General features: G+C 42.7%; 1 protein-coding gene across 1 annotated transcript; it reads right to left on the reverse strand.

Moving 5' to 3' along the window:
* Nucleotides 1-202: 202 nt before the first annotated feature.
* On the reverse strand, nt 203-17,113 carry LOC118237478 (V-type proton ATPase subunit C 1-A-like). Its single transcript, XM_035436215.1, has 13 exons — nt 16,944-17,113; nt 14,385-14,563; nt 13,036-13,103; nt 10,778-10,863; nt 8,873-8,967; nt 8,683-8,774; nt 8,120-8,218; nt 7,592-7,660; nt 5,941-6,033; nt 5,264-5,357; nt 4,387-4,484; nt 3,578-3,704; nt 203-2,802 (listed from the first exon to the last, which is right to left on the reverse strand). The coding sequence occupies exons 2-13, from the start codon at nt 14,514-14,516 to the stop codon at nt 2,707-2,709; spliced, it is 1,149 nt and encodes a 382-aa protein (XP_035292106.1). The 5' UTR covers nt 14,517-14,563; nt 16,944-17,113; the 3' UTR covers nt 203-2,706.
* Between the last annotated feature and the right edge of the window lie 1,910 nt (nt 17,114-19,023).

Below are 19,023 nucleotides of genomic sequence, written 5' to 3' on the forward strand. Positions count from 1 at the left end.
TGCCTTTCTATATATATTTATATGACCTTGGCAGTATATGTTCCAAAGGATAACAGTAACATAACAACACACTGTACCTTAAAGATAGAAAATGGTTTCTACATATACATGAAAACTGTTACAAAAAGTTTCGACTTAACTACCATTTACTAGACTCCTAAACCATTTATGAATTTTCACAAGAATGAACCAGAACAAGCAATACTTCTTAATATATCCATTTAGTTTATTTTCATCCATGGTATGGACTATGGACAGTGCCTGCGCATTTTTGTCCTTTACACACCAAATGTACAGATATGAGACAATACACATATTGCTTCATTGTAAAACAATTTGCCATTTAAGAGAACCACTACTTATGAGAGGCAACAAATGTGTTAAGAGAACAGGATAAAAGACCTACCCCCTCACATAAACAGTAGCTTCACTTGTTCGGCTCATAACCATACAGTACTGTGAGCCTGGCCAGGCTGACTCTGAAGTGAGAGAAGTTGCCAATTTTGGGGATATGCTTTTACAATGTTCAGTTAAGTTGTCATAAATCATAATCTTGTGCAGGTGGGGCTCAAGTCAAGCCAACTCAACTGTTGATCATACTGAACAATGTAGCAGGCTAAATCTGCTATAGCCAATCACACTGTAGGAAAAAATACCAACAAACAAATTTCCCTTTCCAGGAGGTAAAGAATATTTAAGCAATGTCTGTGAAGGGGGCATCCTCTAACTCCACAATGGCACAGAAGTGGAATGATTACAAAGCAATATTCTTCATTATGAATGAAGTGGCCACAAAGATTTTGATTCTCTGAGCAGATATTTAAATAACTTGATCATGTTATTAAAATACATAAACTGTAAACAAATAAAAAAAACATATATAATGTAGCTGCAAGAACCAATTTCTGTTCATGCCGATGGGAATGGACAAATGGAATTTAAAAATATTTTTAATAAAATATGGAGCTCTATGGCACCCCCATGTGCTTTGATTAGGCCATTGCAGACAGGGTGATATCTTCACGTGAGTGTGAATACACCTACCAAATTCTTTGCACCATTTTGGATTTATTAGCGTTTTTTTGATAAGCTATACCAACATGTTCATTGGCTTGTCACTTCGTCATCTTTGGACATAACCGCAAGAGAGATAATACCTGTAAAGAGATAAGTTCATATATTCACCATGCCTAATTTTCTGCAAAATAGTTTATTTCTGTAGAAGTAGAAGCATTTAAGTCTTTTTCAGAAAATTAAAAATGCCAAAAAATCTATTATGGTAAAGGTCCGGTATGGTGAATACTAAGACAAGTCTGCCTTTCAATGCAAGTTCTCGCTCAAGTGAGAAAGGGTTCAGAGTTGTCCCATATAAGTAGTCTGTAAGTGTCACAGGGCTGCACATGACCTAAACGAGCCCCTAATGACCCCGTTTATGAAGTCCACACCACTCGACACCGATAAAGAGATCTGCCCATAATTCTTTACCACACCATGACATTCAGGACAAAGAAACAATTACAATCATTCATTTAAACGAAGCGTATTGAGGCAAAAACATGGGTTATGTTCTCATAAAGCCTGTCCCCATTACAGCATAATGCGAAAGAGGCACACACTCAAGCTCTAGTGAAAAAGCATTATGAAAGAAATACATCACTGACAGTACATGAGTCCATAGATTTTACATGTTGAGGGCTCAAGGGTAAACACTGGGATGTACAGATTGAGCAGATTTGTTTTCCATGAGGAGCAGGATGTTTAGAGGTTGATTAAAAGTCTCTATGTGAAATGGAACAGGAATTACGAACTGTTTATATACCGCAAATTCAACAGGCGCTGTAGAATCACTGAGTAGCCACAGGGACATGCACTCCAAGTTCATAAGAATCACGCTTACGGTTAGATCCAAACTATGAAAATAAGAAAATGGCTACTTACTAATACTCCAACATGGCAGCCAATTCAAAATGTCAATGATCCTTAGGACACACATACTGTACATGTGTCAAATGAAGATCTCAATCAAGCAGCAGGTTCAAAATCTTTACCACGGTACTCATCGGTCATCTTTTGATGAAACCAAAAGAAAAGTCATTTCAAAACACTAATGCACCATGTCAAATTTTGACTGAAACGGTCCATTTTTTCAGAAGAAGCATTTTAAGCATTTTTTGCATTACTGCAGGAATCCAATATGGCAGGCTTTTTGATGTAATTTTGTACCCTGTGAGCAGAGGAACCTATATAACAAATGCTGTACACCATTCAAAGGGGCCACAGGAGCTGGGGTTATGAATGCCACAATTTTGTCATGTGCACTGTGTTGCCACCAGGTGGCCAATCTGTGCAATATTTTCGCTGAGGCAAGAGTTCAGCCAGCCAAACCAGCCTACCATACTAGCTAAAAGTTGAATGTTGAATTATTATTATTTTTATAATCCTGGCAGAGACAATAGGGTTCAAACATCTGGGAGGCTTGGACCACTAAATATATATCAAACTAATTGGTACAACACAGCTGCCCTTCCCCTTGTTGAAGTAGCAGAAGGAATGACTATGGAAGAATGGAGGGTTGAATCACCCTATATTGAGCAAGCATGACAGAGAAAAGAAAAGAAAGAGAGGGTAGAGAGAAAGAGGCTTGGAAGTAAATTAGTTTCAAACAAGTACGGGATGGATTGCGGGCGTAGGGAAATGAGCACTGCTCTACTTGAAATCCAGCAGATTGCAGTCAATCTTATAGTACACATATGGATAGTATTCTTGCTGACTCAGGTTCAGACCCGGGATGTCCATGGGTGCCTGCAAAAAGGAAAAGAGGTGGATTACAGGAAACCACAAGACCCAATTTTGTTTGGCTATTGTTCTCTTTGTTCTAGTCCTGAGGAACTGACAGCTAGGGAGCTAAATGCTCATTGTCTGCACAGTATTGAACAACCAACTAAAAAACAGGTCACACCCATGTGTACAGATGGGTGGTTTGATGGATTAAATTGTTTAAGAGAACTTCTTGAAGTTCGATGGGCAGCTCCTTGGTTCTCATGAAAGCATGTCTGATCTGATCTACTGTTTCAGTTGTGATACCTCACAAAGCTGGTGATATTTATTCTGCAATCATGCAGTTGAACAGAGGTGAATACAAAATCCACACAGGTGGACCTTGTTACAGTATTTCATGTGAGCTATCAAGAAAACAGAATACACCTGGCCCAGTTTGGGTTGTTAATACAAAGGGAGTGAATACGTACAGCATTAATTAAGTAATATTCAGGTTTTGATATTTATAATTCTGAAGACATACTTCCATTTGAAATTATAGACCACTACTTATAGCCAACAAGAGTAGAAAAAATTCAATTCAAATATATTTCATCATACAGCCGTGTAATAAATTCAGTTGTTATATGGCATCTAACCGGATATTGAGGAGTGTGCTAGAAAAGTCACTTGGTTTAAGCCTATGAATACACATGCACAGCTGTTGAGTCTATGCACTGGGTTAAGACTGCTGTTTCCCTCCACAGGTGTGGTGCTGGTAAGAGCTTCTCCTGGTTCTCTGGTTACTATAGTAACTCACATCGATGATGGTGGCCGCGCTGCTGTCCAGGTGTTTGTACAGGTCGTACAGAACCTCCCGCAACTTCTTCATGTTCTTCTTGTTAGGCTGCAGAAGCATGGCCTGGAAGTTGACGGGAAGCCCATATCTGTGGATGACAAGAGCATAAACAACGTCAGGCCTTCACCCAGCACCCCAGCACCCACTCACTGACCACAGCATCCACCCACTCTCCCTCCCCCAACACCCACCCACACTCTCTCCCCCACCCAATCTCCCTCCCCCAACACCCACCCACACTCCCTCTCCCAACACTCACCCACACTCCCTCTCCCAACACCCACCCACACTACCTCTCCCAACACCCACCCACACTCCCTCCCCAAACACTCACCCACTCTCCCTCCCACAACACCCACCCACACGCCCTCCCCCTCCCCCCACCCACTCTCCCTCCCCCAACACCCACCCACACTCCCTCCCCAAACACTCACCCACACTCCCCCCACCCACCCACTCTCCCTCCCCAAACACTCACCCACACTCCCTCCCCCAACCCACTCTCCCTCACCCTGCACCAACCTACTCGCTTCCCCCTGCACCCACCCACACTCCCTCCCCCAACTCACTCTCCCTCACCCTGCACCAACCTACTCGCTTCCCCCTGAACCCACCCACACTCCCTCCCCCAACCCACTCTCCCTCACCCTGCACCAACCTACTCGCCCTCCCCCTGCAGCCACCCACTCTCCCTCCCCCTGCAGCTATCCACTCTCCCTCCCCCAGCACCCACCCACTCTCCCTCCAAAAAGTGACGTGCAGCTCTTTACCTTAAGACCGACTCCACAAAAACCCGAAGCGCTTTTATGTGGACCCAAGCGATGAAGGCTTCGCTGAAGTTCACCTTCAGCCATCGCACCAGTGGACCCTGCGGAGAAGAAGCAAAGCACACTCAGCACGTCCTGCTCTCAGAAGTGTGCATCACAGCTGCAGGCACTTTCCATTTCAGAATACAATTCTAGAGTCTGTACTCACAAAACTACACAGATTAAATCAGCTGGAGAAGTAGGTCTGAATTCGATAAACATCTGTCCTTAACTTAAATTAAAAGCAAGTGTGGATTCTTTTTTTTTTTTTTACAGTTTTTGGAGTTTAGCAATTGTGCAAACAGCCGAACACACCAACCTTTATTTGTGAATAAAAAGTCCCACTCATTTTTAAGCAGGGTCCAAAATTAACTCTTTTTTTAACATATCGAGTTTAACCTAAAAATATAGAGGTTTAAGCCAAACATTAAGTTACGGTTTCATAAAAAGTTACTGGCCAGCTTGGTGGGTGATCCCAAATTATTCACCCTCCAAAGACCATTCTTACCAACATTTGGCACTTTAGGACATCGTTTTCAAGTCAAAGTTAAAAACAAATATTGATCGAATCTAGGAATCTTAAGCAACGTGAGCTGCATTTGCAGGAATAATTTTCCTCATGAAAACCCCAAGGTACACATAAACATTTGCACCCCTTGGAGAAATGTACAGTCAGGTCCATAATTATTGACACCCTTGATGAAAATGAGTTTAAAAAACTGTTAAAAATAAACACAGATAATGTTTATGCAACATATGGAAAGACTATATAATGTTACATACAATTATTCTTCTAAAACATTTTTTCCTCAACAGTGCTCTTCAAGAGAGCAATACTTACAAACTGTTTCTTCTTGTCTGTGGAGAGCCGTGTCATTTCTTCTTTGTCAGCTTTCATCTCTACCTCGTTGTACTGGAAGTCCCGTACAGTAAACCTGAGACAGGGCGGGAACAAGTTAGCCATTAGCAGGATCTCTTCCAGCATCACCTCCACCCTAGCCTCACTTGTGACACTCACTAGCTTATGGTACTATGAGCCTGACCAGACTGATACTGTGATACAGGATAAATCCACCCAACATCCAAAGATGTGCTATGCTAATATCCCAATGCTCAGAATGGTACTTCAGAGGAATCATGACCTTGACTCAATGACTCAAGCCGGCTCAACCACAGACCTTCATCACAACACTAAAACTGATCTGTATCTATGAGACTGCAGGAAATAAATGTCACCAACTCTAACTCAATCTTCCAGGGCCTCTAGACTCACAAAATCTATGTGGAGACCAGAAATATATTTCTGCTGTAGTTATATGAAATTTCCATTATCATACCATTTTCTGTACGTACCGACCCAGGGTACAAACTACTGAATTCACATGTATTTGTCTGCTACTTCCAGACACTGGTTCATTTCATGTTGCCTCAGCTGCGTGAATATGTATATATGAAGTGCAAGAAGAGTGCACTCTCCAGAGCACAACGTGACTGAGAGAGTCGAAGCTAGTCTCTTACTTGAACTCTCTGGCCTTGTGTCTGAAGTCATCGATGGCCTTTCTGAAGAGGGTGACGCTGAAGAGACCACTTTCCTGGTCCTCAAACAGCAGGCTGCAGGTGGGTGTGGGGGTAGGGGGACAGACGCAATTCAAAACTCTCAGTCATGTACACACATTTCAATCATTAGCACATAAATTAGGCAATCAGGCGTGTAGGCCCCTTCAAAAAGCACACACATTAAAAGAACGATCGTAAAAACAAATCTCTATGGAGCACTGTCGAGTGACGGCCAATGTCTCCCTGGTGATGAACAACCAGGTGACGAGGCCAGAAGCAGCTGGTGAAAATAAGAGGACAGTGGCCCTCAGTCTGCCTCCCCTGGTGTTTTTTTCCTCCGGTCCCAGCCTCTGCTGACACTGTTCTAATAATGAGTGTTCCACCGGCTTACTGAGAACAAGGGAAGAGCCACGGAAGAGGACAAACGGCAGAACACCGGTGACCGATAACTAGGAAAGCAGTTTTTACCTGTTTGTTTACTTTTAATTTGCTCACATTTCCCTGTGTCAGCACCGTTAGTTGGACCGCTGTGCTCAGGTTCAGAGTGGCCATTACGTATCAGTGGGCGTTAAGGGGCTCGCTGCGAGCGCATGAACCCGCGGTCCTATGTTCCAGGAAATGCTGTTTTCCTGCTGTACTCACAATTAGCACAATTTGAAAATGCCAAACCGGAGTCACGTATTTACAGGGGGACAGGAACCCGGCTCTTGGGCAGACCGCTGACTCAGCTCCCGCGGCGACGCAACCTTAATGCAGATTCAATAAAGCCCAAGACCCCGCTGGTCTCTGCCCTAAATCGAACCCACCGCAGGGTTTCGCCCGCCACGGTTACCGTTGCTATGTGTACCGTAAGCAGCGAAAAATGAGAGGAGCAGGGTTCAGAGGCCGGCTCTAGGGGACTCATTTCTCTATTGCATTGCCTTTTTGGTACAGAATTTCACTTACAACCTAGGGGATCATGTACTGCCACACTGCTCCCAAATCTAAGCCTACACACAGTGGAGTACGTACAGTTGAGGCTGCCATGTGAGGCTGCACTGTGTAAGATTTTCATACTCCTGGCATACAGCAAATCATTTTTTGATATACATTCAGAAAATAAGAGCGATTGATTTTACCCGATCCAAAACAAATAAAAATAGGCTTAACAGCTGCAAGACTTTGTCTAAGACGGGTTTAATTATACGCATGTTACTCTGTGCCCAGCCAATTGAGTTTTTCTGAGGATTTCTGGAAACAGCTGGCACTCACAGATAAAAACCAGTAATTGAGTACTAAAGAGCACCAATTGCGGAGCAGTAACAGACAGAAGCCTCTGGTCTTGCCCACGGGGAAGCAGGTGCTTTAGGTTCTTAGCTGTTACATCAACATTCCCAGGCCTTCAGAAGAACCCTCCATAAAAATAAAGACAAATCCATCAAGCTGTACAAGAAATTTTTATAGCAATATGTTTAAAGCAGTTGAAACGTGCTCACAGTGAACTCAACTCATTTAACATAAACATTCCCTTCAAGATGTGCACCTCACTACCTGCAGACGTTGAATGGTCCTCCATTACAACCTGTCTAGCAAGCAAAACCAATCATGTGCTTCATTGTGTGTCAATACTCACTTAGTGGATCGAGGCACCACCATTTCTGCGAGAGTTTCATAAGTCTTCTGCCAGTCAGCATAATTTGCCCTGAAGAGGAGGTATATTAGTTTGAAGGCTTTGGTTTAACACAAACACATGAATCGACAAGGAAAGAGCTGCGAGATAAAAACAAAAATGCCCAAGCAAGAAAACTCCTACTAAATGAAAAGAGAATTAAGATAAAAAAATAATCAAATAATCAAGCCACCAGTGAAAGTCTTTCAAAACACCAGTTCCTACACTGCTACTCTTACTTGCCACAAGAGGGCAGGAAATATTACATATTTTCCATAAACTTCCAAATCAAGCGTTGTCAATACAGGGTACAGTGTCCATGCTGTATGTCGCTCCAGTTGCACATACACTATAAAAATCCCCTTGTTTTTACACAGTGTGAAATGGACTGAAAAGCATGCTCTTGTGAAAGGCACAGAGCTTAAGGTTTGCGGGTATTTTCCCGATTTTCAATGGTTATCTCAACATTCTTAACAGCTTGACTATACTTACTTTGGTACAACTACCAGCATTGTAACAAGGTACTCAGATTCGAGCACAAAATCTTCTTTCTTCACAATATCAGCCAGGCTCCTGGTCAACAAACTCCCCCTAGAGGAATGACAAAATAACGTACACTGAACATTAAACATCGAACAGCGGCACACACACTCACACACTCTGCCCAGTTACTCAAGCTGGTGCACAGCGCACACACACACTCAATCACTCACACACTCATACACTCACACACTCATACACACACACACTCACTCACACACACACACACACTCACACTCATACACTCACACACACACACACACACTCACTCACTCACACACAGACACAATCACTCACACACTCACACACACTCACACTCTCACACTCTCACACACTCACACACACACACACACACACACACACACACACTCACACTCACACTCACACTCACACTCACACTCACACTCACACTCACACTCACACTCACACTCACACACACTCACACTCACACTCACACTCACACTCACACTCACACTCTCACACACACTCTGCCGCAGGGCGCTGCAGGTACTCACGCATTCTTCCGCTCCAGGTTCTGCAGGTTGCCCTTCAGGTTGTTGTAGGCCGACGCTCTGGCCTTCAGGTCATTGTCAATCTGTGATACTTGCTGCAGAGCAAGACGAGGCTCAGCACGTGTGCACAAACATAATGTACACAAACATCAAATACAGCACAGAAGCACCCACATCCCATAATAAGACTCACTTTGGATATGATCTCAGAGATGTTCTTCAGTGACTGTTTAATGGGGTACTTTGCCATGTCCCACTGAAACCTTGTGATGTAGGTCACCAGATCCACTGGAATGAAAAACAAAAATCATGGCAAACCAATTATTAATTAGGCAAAAACTGTTATTGTTTCAGAGTAAAGCGAAAAGTTCAGGATTTAGCACTGGGGCAATTTAATGATATGTACTCACACATTTCAAGCTGGAGTCGCACCTGAATATGATCACAAGGAATCTGACATTTACTGAAGAGCACAGTAACAAAAATGGAAGCCTTGATTTAAGTACAAGTACATAAAACATCCACACAAGCGCACCCTCCCACAAACACACATTCTTCCTCACAGTTACTCAAACTCACTAATGAAAATATTGCATACGACTTGTTTCACACACGGAACACTCTCCTAAATAAAAATAGCAAAAACCTCTGCTAACTGCATTTTATCAGCATCACCACCTAACTAACCGATTACCACCCCGTCCATTACAAAGATGATAAATCATTGTGAAGAATTATAATCCAGTCAGTTTGTTCTGACGATATGACGCAGGCGACAATGCAGTTTAGATATTCACATCTGAAAATGGGGGATGAACAAGCTCAACACTGCACAGAGGAAGTGTTCAAAATACAGTTCCTAACTGCAAAGCTCCCACATTTTCTGGGGATTGGGCAGTGATGAAAACATGCCACAGAAAGGTCATGGTAACACCTTTGAATTGAACTTTCATGGTGGTGCTGAACACTCAAACGTGATAATTTCCAGTTAAAAGTTAGCCTTGTCATTGTATAAATCCTGTACAGGTGGGGCATCTGCCATTGCACCCTTGAGCAAAGCAAGAAGCTGAATTGCTTCAGTAAAATATAATATGAAAAAAGAATATGTAAAATATGATAAAAATGTACAATGTGTAAGAGCCTCTGGGTAAGGGCATCTGCAAACCCAAATCAGCCTGAAGTTCCCCCGGGAAAAATAAAGTTATTCTATTCTAAATGCGGTTCGAGGATTAGCCCAAAGCTGTCGTACTATGAAATAATTCAGACCACACGTAGGCAGGTCGACTAAATCCAAATTACAGATCTGCAGTTCAGAGTTGGCTCAGCCAATAAAGTCACTGATTCTTAAAAGGCAATGCCCAATAGCTTAAGTCTGGGTAAAATCATTAACCCCTCACATATACATGAAGCAAAAGACTTCACATTCCACTTGGCAAAAGTCTACATTTACTAAGAAATGAATTGTTCTCTCTTGGAAATGTTCCTTTAATATTATTGTCCATTAGGCCGCACCTTGTTTATTTTGGTTGCGTCACTGAATTACAAAATTGCACTTTTGTACGTCGCTTTGGATAAAAGCGTCTGCTAAATTAATAAATGTAAATGTAAAATGAATTAGCCAATAATGGCCATAAACTGATTGGAATTATAACAACAGCTTCTTTTTGATGGTGTTGGATGGCCTTAAGTCAGCCAGAGTTGCTACGGTTACCACTGCCTGTCACCACTTTTAAATGTAGGTTGGAGAAGTGGAAGCCACTGTTGGCGGACAGACAGCAACACATCCGACTGGATCAGTGATACTGCTCATCAGAGGTTTGCCCGAAACCATGCCAACAGCGCAGCACTTCTGATAAAAAAGAGAGCTAGCCTAGTTGGACCCTTATCAGGTTGCAATGTGAGGTTGCTAGTTAGCTAGATAAGCAGAAAACTATAGTGTGCAGCAGTCTAGCTAGGCATCAGCAAGACAACACTACTTCACTACTTAGTGAGCTAATGATTGCTGAATCATATCCACTCCTCCTCACACTTCATAATAGTGGCATATATAGCCTCACAGTGGCATTGGGAGCAGGTGCGTGCAGCGTAACTGGCTCACCTCCATTGGCCAGCAGATTCTCCTGCACTTTGTCTCGGCTGTCCTCCAGCACGTCTGCCATGTACTGGGCCACCTTCTTCACCACGCTGCCAATAGGTCAAAGACACGCCTCAGGCACAACCAACAGCAAAACACATGACCTGAGTCAAAAAGCACCATTAACAATGCTCAACCTCAATTAAAACCAGTTTTAAAAAGAAAAGGGCAGCTGGGTGTCTCATCCTGTTAAGGCACTGCTACAGTGGGACCTACTGGTTTCACATCTTAGCCATGCCAGTGCCGACTGTGGTCAGCACACCGCCTGCCTGCACAAGCTACACACAAAGTGTCCTCCTGTGTTTCCATGGCTGCAGTCTAATTTGTTAAATGTTCTGCCCTCCTGCATTTCCACTCACCACTTCCACAAGAGGGAATACTTTCAGAAACCAGACGTTTTGCTTTTCGCTTGTCGAGTACGGTCCAAAGCATTAGAAATGCAAGTGAAGTATGTTATATCAGCCTCGAGTCCACAAAACTGCAGACTTCAGACAGTGAAATTGCTCAGAATGTCTTACTTGCAACCCCAAACATCCTGTTTCAGAAGTTTAAATTTAACCCATAAGATATCTCAATGAAAAATTCTAAAAATAAAGAAAGCAGCATATATTATACAAAATCTTGAAAAGTAACTGAACCATTGAGCATTAGAAACTCCTTTAGTTCAAGGCACCTGTACACTCAAAATGAAACAGAACTTTGCAAAAAACACAACATGTTTCAAACAAGAAACAATCAATAAGATCTGAGTTTGTACAATGTGGTGTGAGCAAGCCCCCAGCACAAACAGTTCACAAACAGTCCACCAGGAGGCTGTCTGCAATTGGTCCATCAATATATCATGTGGTTGGCTAAATCACGATTGATTGGCTGGGGGCAGAGTTCAACTTTATTTTCCAGCTCATCTCATCACTGAACTGTCCCGCGGTAGGATTGTCAGGGTCGTGACTGGAATACTTTTGAAGGTGTTCCTGAACTTGTGCAAGGAAATCGTCATCTTTATGATCAATCACACAAAAATTTTAAAGACAACAAAATTTGCTCAGATTCCTGGCATGAAATTTGCATATGTAACAGCCAACGATGTTAATAGCTGCCTTGTAATCACTGTGTTCCCCCCAATGTTCTGGAGTATACTGACTTGAGTATACTGACAACGGTGCGTTGGCTCTGCAATTCTCTGGAGCAAAAACACCACCACCATGAGGATAAACAACAGATATGGATGTACATCCCAGACTGACCAACCAGTCCTTCCAAATGTGTTGAAAATAAAAATGGGGAGCATGTTCATGTTAAAAGGCCAGTAAATTATTTAATATGAATAATCACTGAGAGATGCCCATGCTTTGTGACTTTGTGTCTTATTCTTTATTCTGCTCTGAAATATTGCCTCAGTTCATGGTAGTTAAGAGCTTTTTTCCCAACATTCTCAATGGCCCTTTACTCTCTCTCAGCTGCGCTTTGAACTCTGGGATTGTTTGCTCGAACCGCCCCCCCCCCCCCCCCCCCCCCCCCCCCCCTCCCCCCGTGCCCCAGACTGGCCACATCACGGCCCTGGTGGCTCCATCCAGCCGCACACTGAAGGACCTCTGCGTCAACCACGCTCACTTTAAAGGTCACATCCAAAAAACGCTGGATCAAATGCTCGCATCTGTCCTCCAATTTGTTTTTAAATAGAGGCCGCTGGCTTTGAGAAAAAGAGGAGGGAAAAAGGAGGGGAAAAAAGACACTGAGCTACCACAGCAAGCATTTCTCAAGCAACCATGAAGTTTCCTCACAAAGGAAAAGAGGGGTTTTGGGAATGATTTACAGCTAACAAGCCTGCCAGGGTTTATAAATAGAGAAGTGAAACTTCCAAAAGCACACTGATGATCAGTCTAAATATTATGGTACAGCAAAATCGCCGAATCCTCACCAAACTGCAAATCGCTAACCTCGGCCTGCGGGCAGCATAGCTACACCGCTCCCTGAAATTCCTCATCTGCGCGCAGGGCGGAGAAGGATTAAAGGGGTCTGGGTTGACGGGACGCTGAGAACCAGGCCGTCTCCACGCCCGAAAAGGCACACGAGACTCAGACTCGTCCAAATCAAACAAGAGCGCTCGCTGAATCCGGGAGGGGAACGCAAGGCAGCCCTCGATCACCGGAGGAGAAGCGGAGCTCTGTCTGTGCGAGGCTGGGAGACTCCGCGGTTTCAGCACATTTCTCGGCCTTACGTACCTCTCAACGAAGGAGTCCAGCTTGGCCAGCTCATCAGACAGCCCAACCAAGATGTCCAGCGTCCCCACCTGTCGGGGAAGAAAATAATGTGGCGCTATAATGGGGCGCTCGCGTTCCCTTTGATCAGGGGCGCATTAGCGGAGCTGCCCAAACGGGCGCTCTGCTTGTTTTATTAGCGACATCTGAGAGCTAATGAGCCGGCAGTGACGGCCAGGGTCTATGCGCTTAGCGTGGCGCCTCTTTTGTCGGGACCTCGTCATGCGTTACAAACTGTTCCAGGAGGCCGCTGTGTCCCATGCGGCTGTTTCGCTCACCCCAGGCAGGTCACGTGACCCCCCCTTCGCGGATTGGAGGTGCTCTGCCGAGTCACATGCCGCTTCAAGGAGAGGCCCCGGTCAAACATTCCGCCTGGGATTTTTGTTTGTCACATGACACGTGAGACGTGAGAGGCTCACCATGGGAGACAGGAGTGGCCTGCTGGATTACTTGTCACTAGGGGGAGTCAAGTCCTAGGAGTTTTTAATCACGTGATGCATGGTGGGTAAGTGTGAGCACCCCAAGCATGGTTGGGGTCAATTCAATTTCAAATCTGTCAACTGAAAAAACTAATAGATAAGCCCATCAAATTCCACGTTTATCTTTTCGGCTTTCTGCATTATCAGCTTAAAACCATTTTGGTTATCAAACAGTGAGTATTAAATGTATGGCAGATGGTAAAATATGAACAACTTATGTTGATAACTTTGTGTTGATAGCTTCATTAATACAGCACACCACCTTGCGCAAAATATTTTAGCTGACTACAGAAAGCATGCTGAATCAATCTAACCACAATCCCTTTCAGTAGCGATGCTTTGATCAGCTGTCATTAATGAATCTGTTGGAGACATGAAGATGTAGCAGAGGTATCTCTGTCAGTGTCTCGTACCTCTTGCTGTACTTCTTCAATACAACTGACGTTTCAAGAAATGTCAACTGACAAACCGGTAAAATCAGCTGCCTTTGCGAGCGGTCTTGTCACCTGATCTAGCTAGCTAGCTAAAAAGCCGACTATTAAGGGGTGCCTCAGCTATTAAAGAGGCATGAAAAAAACAGCTTTTCTGGATGGGGCTGAATAAGTATGTATGGCCACCTAGTTCGATAAAGGAAATGAGAAAAAATGTATACCTGTAAATTTTGTCTTGGAACTCTTGGAATTTTGAATAAACAAACATTACAAAAAAGCTTTTTTGAGGACTTTGAAATTCATGGATTCAATTTCCAATTCATTTCCCAAATTGACTGAATTGAAATGGCACTGGTCCAAGCCCCCGAGCTTGTACACCTATCGAAGGCAGGGCAGGACTCACCTTGAGGTCGGGGATGTTGAACTTGCTGTTGGAGGAGAGGTTGTTGTTGCGGGTGGTGACCATCATCATGGTGTCCCAGGTCTGCTGGCAGGTCTTCTCCCCGGGCGCAGAGATCAGCCAGAACTCGGTCATAGCTGCAGACAGGTGAGGTGGATAGGGTGGAGGAACTGGAGAGGACACTGTAAAAACACAACGCACATACTCCATTTCAGTCCCGTCATCGGCTGCCCATCAAGCTATGCACAGTGGCCCATAAGCACCTGTGAAACGGATATATCCCTCCACTCAATTACAGTGCCCTATAATGTTTGGGACAAAGTTTGGGACCATTTTTTCTTGATTTGGTTCTTTAATTAAAGGGTCATTTTAATACATGTTGGTTTCACCATGTAGAAATTGTCATATACAGCTCCTCCAATTCAGGGCACCATAATGCTTGGAACACACTGATATGTAACTGAAAGCAGTCATGTTTAGTACTCTGTCGCATATCCTTTGCATGCAAAAACTGCTTGAAGTCTGTGACCCATAGGCATCACCATCTTAGCAGGTAATGCTCTGCCAGGCTTGTGCTATAGCAATCTTTAGCTCCAGCTTGGTTTGGGGTCTAGTTGCCTTAAGGTTCCTCTTCAGCATATAAAACACATGTTAAACTGGATTCAGATCCACTGACTGACTTGACTAGTCAAGAATTCTTCAGTTTTTGGCTTTTAAAAACTCCTTTGATGCTTTAGCAGTATGTTTGGGATCATTGTTTTGCTATAGGATGAAGCGCTGTCCAATGAGTTTGGAGGCATTTGCTTGAACTTGAGCAGATAAGATGTTTCTGTACACTTCAGATTTCATTCTGCTGCTGCTGCTATCAGCAGTTAAATCATCAATGCCCAAACCATAACACCCCCACCACAATGTTTCACAGATGAGGTCATATGCTTTGGATCTTGACCAGTTCGTTTTGGCCTCCACACTTTGCTCTTGCCATGATTGACAAACAAGTTATTCACGGTGTCATCTGTCCACAAGACCTTTTTCAAAACACACTGCAGGCTCTTTTAGGTACTTCTCAGCAAACTGTAATTGGCCATCCTGTAGTTGCACCTAGTGGTTTGTATCTTGTAGTGTGGACTCTGTAATTCTGTCCCTGAGGTTTGCTGCAGACAGCAGTCAGTGGCACATCCATGCCTGCCTACTGAAGAGTTTTTCTGATGGTGGACTGGTGTTTGGGGGTTTTCCTTCATTAAGGTGAGAATTCTTAGGTCATCAACTGTAGAGATCTTCCTTGGCTTACCAGACTCTGCGTGATTTCTGAGCTCAGCAGCAGACTCTTTGTTCTCAATAATGTTCCAAACAGTTGATATTGGTTAGTATTGAGGTTTGGCCTGTCTTCACGGTTTATTTTCTCAGCCTCATAATGGCTTTCATGACTTTCAACCAATAAAATTCTACAAAAAATTTCCTGTTTGTTTTACCATCAAAGTTTAAATTAAGTCTCAGACCTTGGCTATGTACATTTTTTAAAATTAAAAAATAAACTGTAGCTAAGAACATCGTATTGACATGACAGATGCCTAGATTAGCAGATGACAAGTACCTGCACATGAATCAAGGATTGATTCTGAACTCATAAAAACGGTGACCAGTATTCGAGAGTATGAATTCCAATGTAATATAAATATTCTTTCCATATTAAAACAGGAGAAGAGTCCTTCTTACAGACAACATCAGAAGTCATTTGTCTAAATCTAGGAGCACTACATTGTCATGTAGGGTGCCAAATGAATTGGGCTCTAGATATATGGACAGTGTCTGTACAAATTAGCCTGCTATGACACAGGGTCATTACAGTCTCGTGTACAATTGTCACACTGGAATTCTTCCCTTTAAAGCATGGTTCCATCCATTTCACTTCCCTAAATTAACGACATGACGTCGGGTCACGAGTGGCTGTATATTTGGCAATTGCAAACTGAATATTATTAGCAAGATGGGCATTATTAATGGGATAATTATAAATCACATGATTAATTACCCATTTCGCTCGCAAAACTACCAAGCAATGTTGTCCCTCCAAAGAACTGAAAGATAACTAGCTAGCTATACACCATTAAGCACTTCACGTTAGTAAGTTATCCATTATCTGCAGAATCAATCTAATTAGCTTTTTGTTCCTGCTGAAATGACATTTGGCAATGATATTAACATGACCATCTTGAGATGAAATTGGCTTGACTTCCTTTAGCTAGACAGCTAAATTAATTTGCTAGCTACATGCTACTACCTTGAATTCTAGGCAAGCCGTGACAGCAAACGTGATCTTACATAAACGTAAAAACTGAAAATAGTCCAGAAATTACTTGATACGTCAAAAAAACATTAACTGACGATGAACATATGTAACGTCAGTAAGTTAATGTATTAGCTAGCTAGCTAACAAAGCAAAGGGCAGCTTGGCAGCTAACTAGCTAGCTACTCGACTGAAAAACAATAACAAGACAGCTGACTACAGCGACAGTGAAATGACCCGAAATAGTGGTGGAATATGTCAGCTATCCACCTTACCTGAATGACAGTGAAACGCTGGTCGTGTATATGGGACGATAAACAGTGGTAAGTGACAGATATAATGTTCAAATCATAACTGCCAATCAATATTTCTGTCAGCTCGGTCTTTCAAGACAGCGCCACACTTATAGTCAGCTGATCAAATGCCGGAGAAGCGGTGGTTTGCGCATAACTAGGTGGGAAAAGAGATTTTTCTCCTGCGGGGTGGTACACCTTAGTGAGTTATCGCCTCCTGACGGTTTGGAGGACGTTCTGAATCTGAGAATTTGAAGGTTTTACTGTCCCTGTCGGTGTTGTTGTATGACTTTTACCTTGATAAGGATTGATGCTTATTATTTTAAAATATAAAGAGGTTGTCTGTATGTTTGAGGTTGTATTATGAGTTATAATTCATCAGGCTAATTCTTCCTGTTATATCACATCATTCAGTTCTTTTAATTTTAAATCCAAAAAATAGAAATCACCCTACTAAATTCTACCTTTTAATATGAACTAACATCAGAGCCACTTAAAATCTTAAATGACCTACTTTATCAATGGATCCTAATAGCCTTTAAAAACAAAATGTTATTAATCCAAATCTTATTAATGTATTTCAAAAAGAAATAGAGACATATAGCCTTTAAAAGAGAATGTGTTCTCAATGACCTATCTGGTTAAATGAAGGTAATGTAATGTATATAGTCAGCTAAGCAATAGAATAAAAAGCATACATATAATGGTTGTAACCAACCACATTGGTTAACATTTTTTAAAAAAACCGAGCTTGTCATTTAATACCATCATTCAGTTTAGGAAAAATCAAGGAAAATCAACAAAATAATTATAATCATAATCAATTTAAACAAAACTAAAAATAATAATAACATTTATAATGGTGATATTATTGGTGAGAAAGCATGTATATAAACATATGCACACATACATATATATACATACATATATAGACTACTGTAAGAAATCTGTCTCTGATGCCAATATGCCTGCTGGCCACACATTCCCTTGATCTTATCATTATCACAATACAGTTGGTACAATGGTAGAATAGCGACCAGGAGTGAGAGATTGGGAACCATCCAAGCCAACAGACGTGCTAATTCAATCGCAACAGGACAGCCAATACATTATGGCCTAATTGATAGGTGTTACATAAACTGACTACATCCGTCTTGGTATGTGTATTCAACACTCCTGATCAAAGCTTCAAAAACATATAAGAAGCAGCCTCTGGAAAGGTTCGTGGTTCAGTCTGACTCTGCTGAATCCAAGGTGTCATTCGTGCGCTTTGTCACTGCCGGTATTGGAAATAAACTTTGTACTTTTTCATCACGTTCGAGAAACGTCCTTTTTTCCTTACACTACATATATACATATACCCATATAGATACAGACATCCATCTACAAAAAACACAAACACACATGTACACACACACGCACCCACACATATACACCCACAAACCAAGCGTACACACACAGCTGCACCAACGTATCAACACACCCCACTCACACACCCATATATATTCACAGAAATAAGTAAAGAGTTAGAGTGTGAGAAGGTTTCCATCTTGTCACAACCATCTTTTTAGCAGCTGTCAGACAAAACCAGAAGCTCTTGAGATTTTTGTGAGTGAAGTTGAGAGAGCTCATTTAAGATTGGCATGGACAGAACCAGGGGCACAGCTCCTGTCAGCATGGTGAAGAGCTTATTTAGTACAGACTCCCAGAACACGGCCACCCCAGGCCATTCCCAAATGACATGGTAAAAGGTACCAATTGCAATCCCAGGAAAGAGCGTCCCTTTTAGGTCATACTATGAATTAAAATGGATCTGTGGGTGGTCAGGGTTTCTGGACGACTGCATGACAGGGGCCCAAACCACCTCCCAGAAAAAAATCTGGGTCCAGATCAGGGATATCTGTCCACCATCTAGAGTCAACTGGCAATGAGAGATATGTTTTCTTTAAGATGTAACCATAGACTTTGGTGACCAGCCCTCTTGTGCCCCCATTCCCATGTAATATTCTGAGCAATGGATGTGTTTTAAGTGGAGCATGTCAATCGACCCCTTAGGTCTTCA

This window comes from Anguilla anguilla, chromosome 1 (genome assembly GCF_013347855.1).
Source record: "Anguilla anguilla isolate fAngAng1 chromosome 1, fAngAng1.pri, whole genome shotgun sequence".
Classification (NCBI taxonomy): Eukaryota; Metazoa; Chordata; class Actinopteri; order Anguilliformes; family Anguillidae; genus Anguilla; species Anguilla anguilla.

Bases quoted from the DNA above. Each gene is read 5' to 3' on its own strand.
- LOC118237478 (XM_035436215.1), bottom strand. From the start codon at position 14,516: ATGACCGAGTTCTGGCTGATCTCTGCGCCCGGGGAGAAGACCTGCCAG. The intron at 8,968-10,777 runs GTGAGCCAGTTA...TTTTCATTCCAG, and splicing joins GAATCTGCTGGCCAATGGAG to TGGATCTGGTGACCTACATC. The intron at 2,803-3,577 runs GTGAGTTACTAT...TCCTTTTTGCAG, and splicing joins GCGCGGCCACCATCATCGAT to GCACCCATGGACATCCCGGG.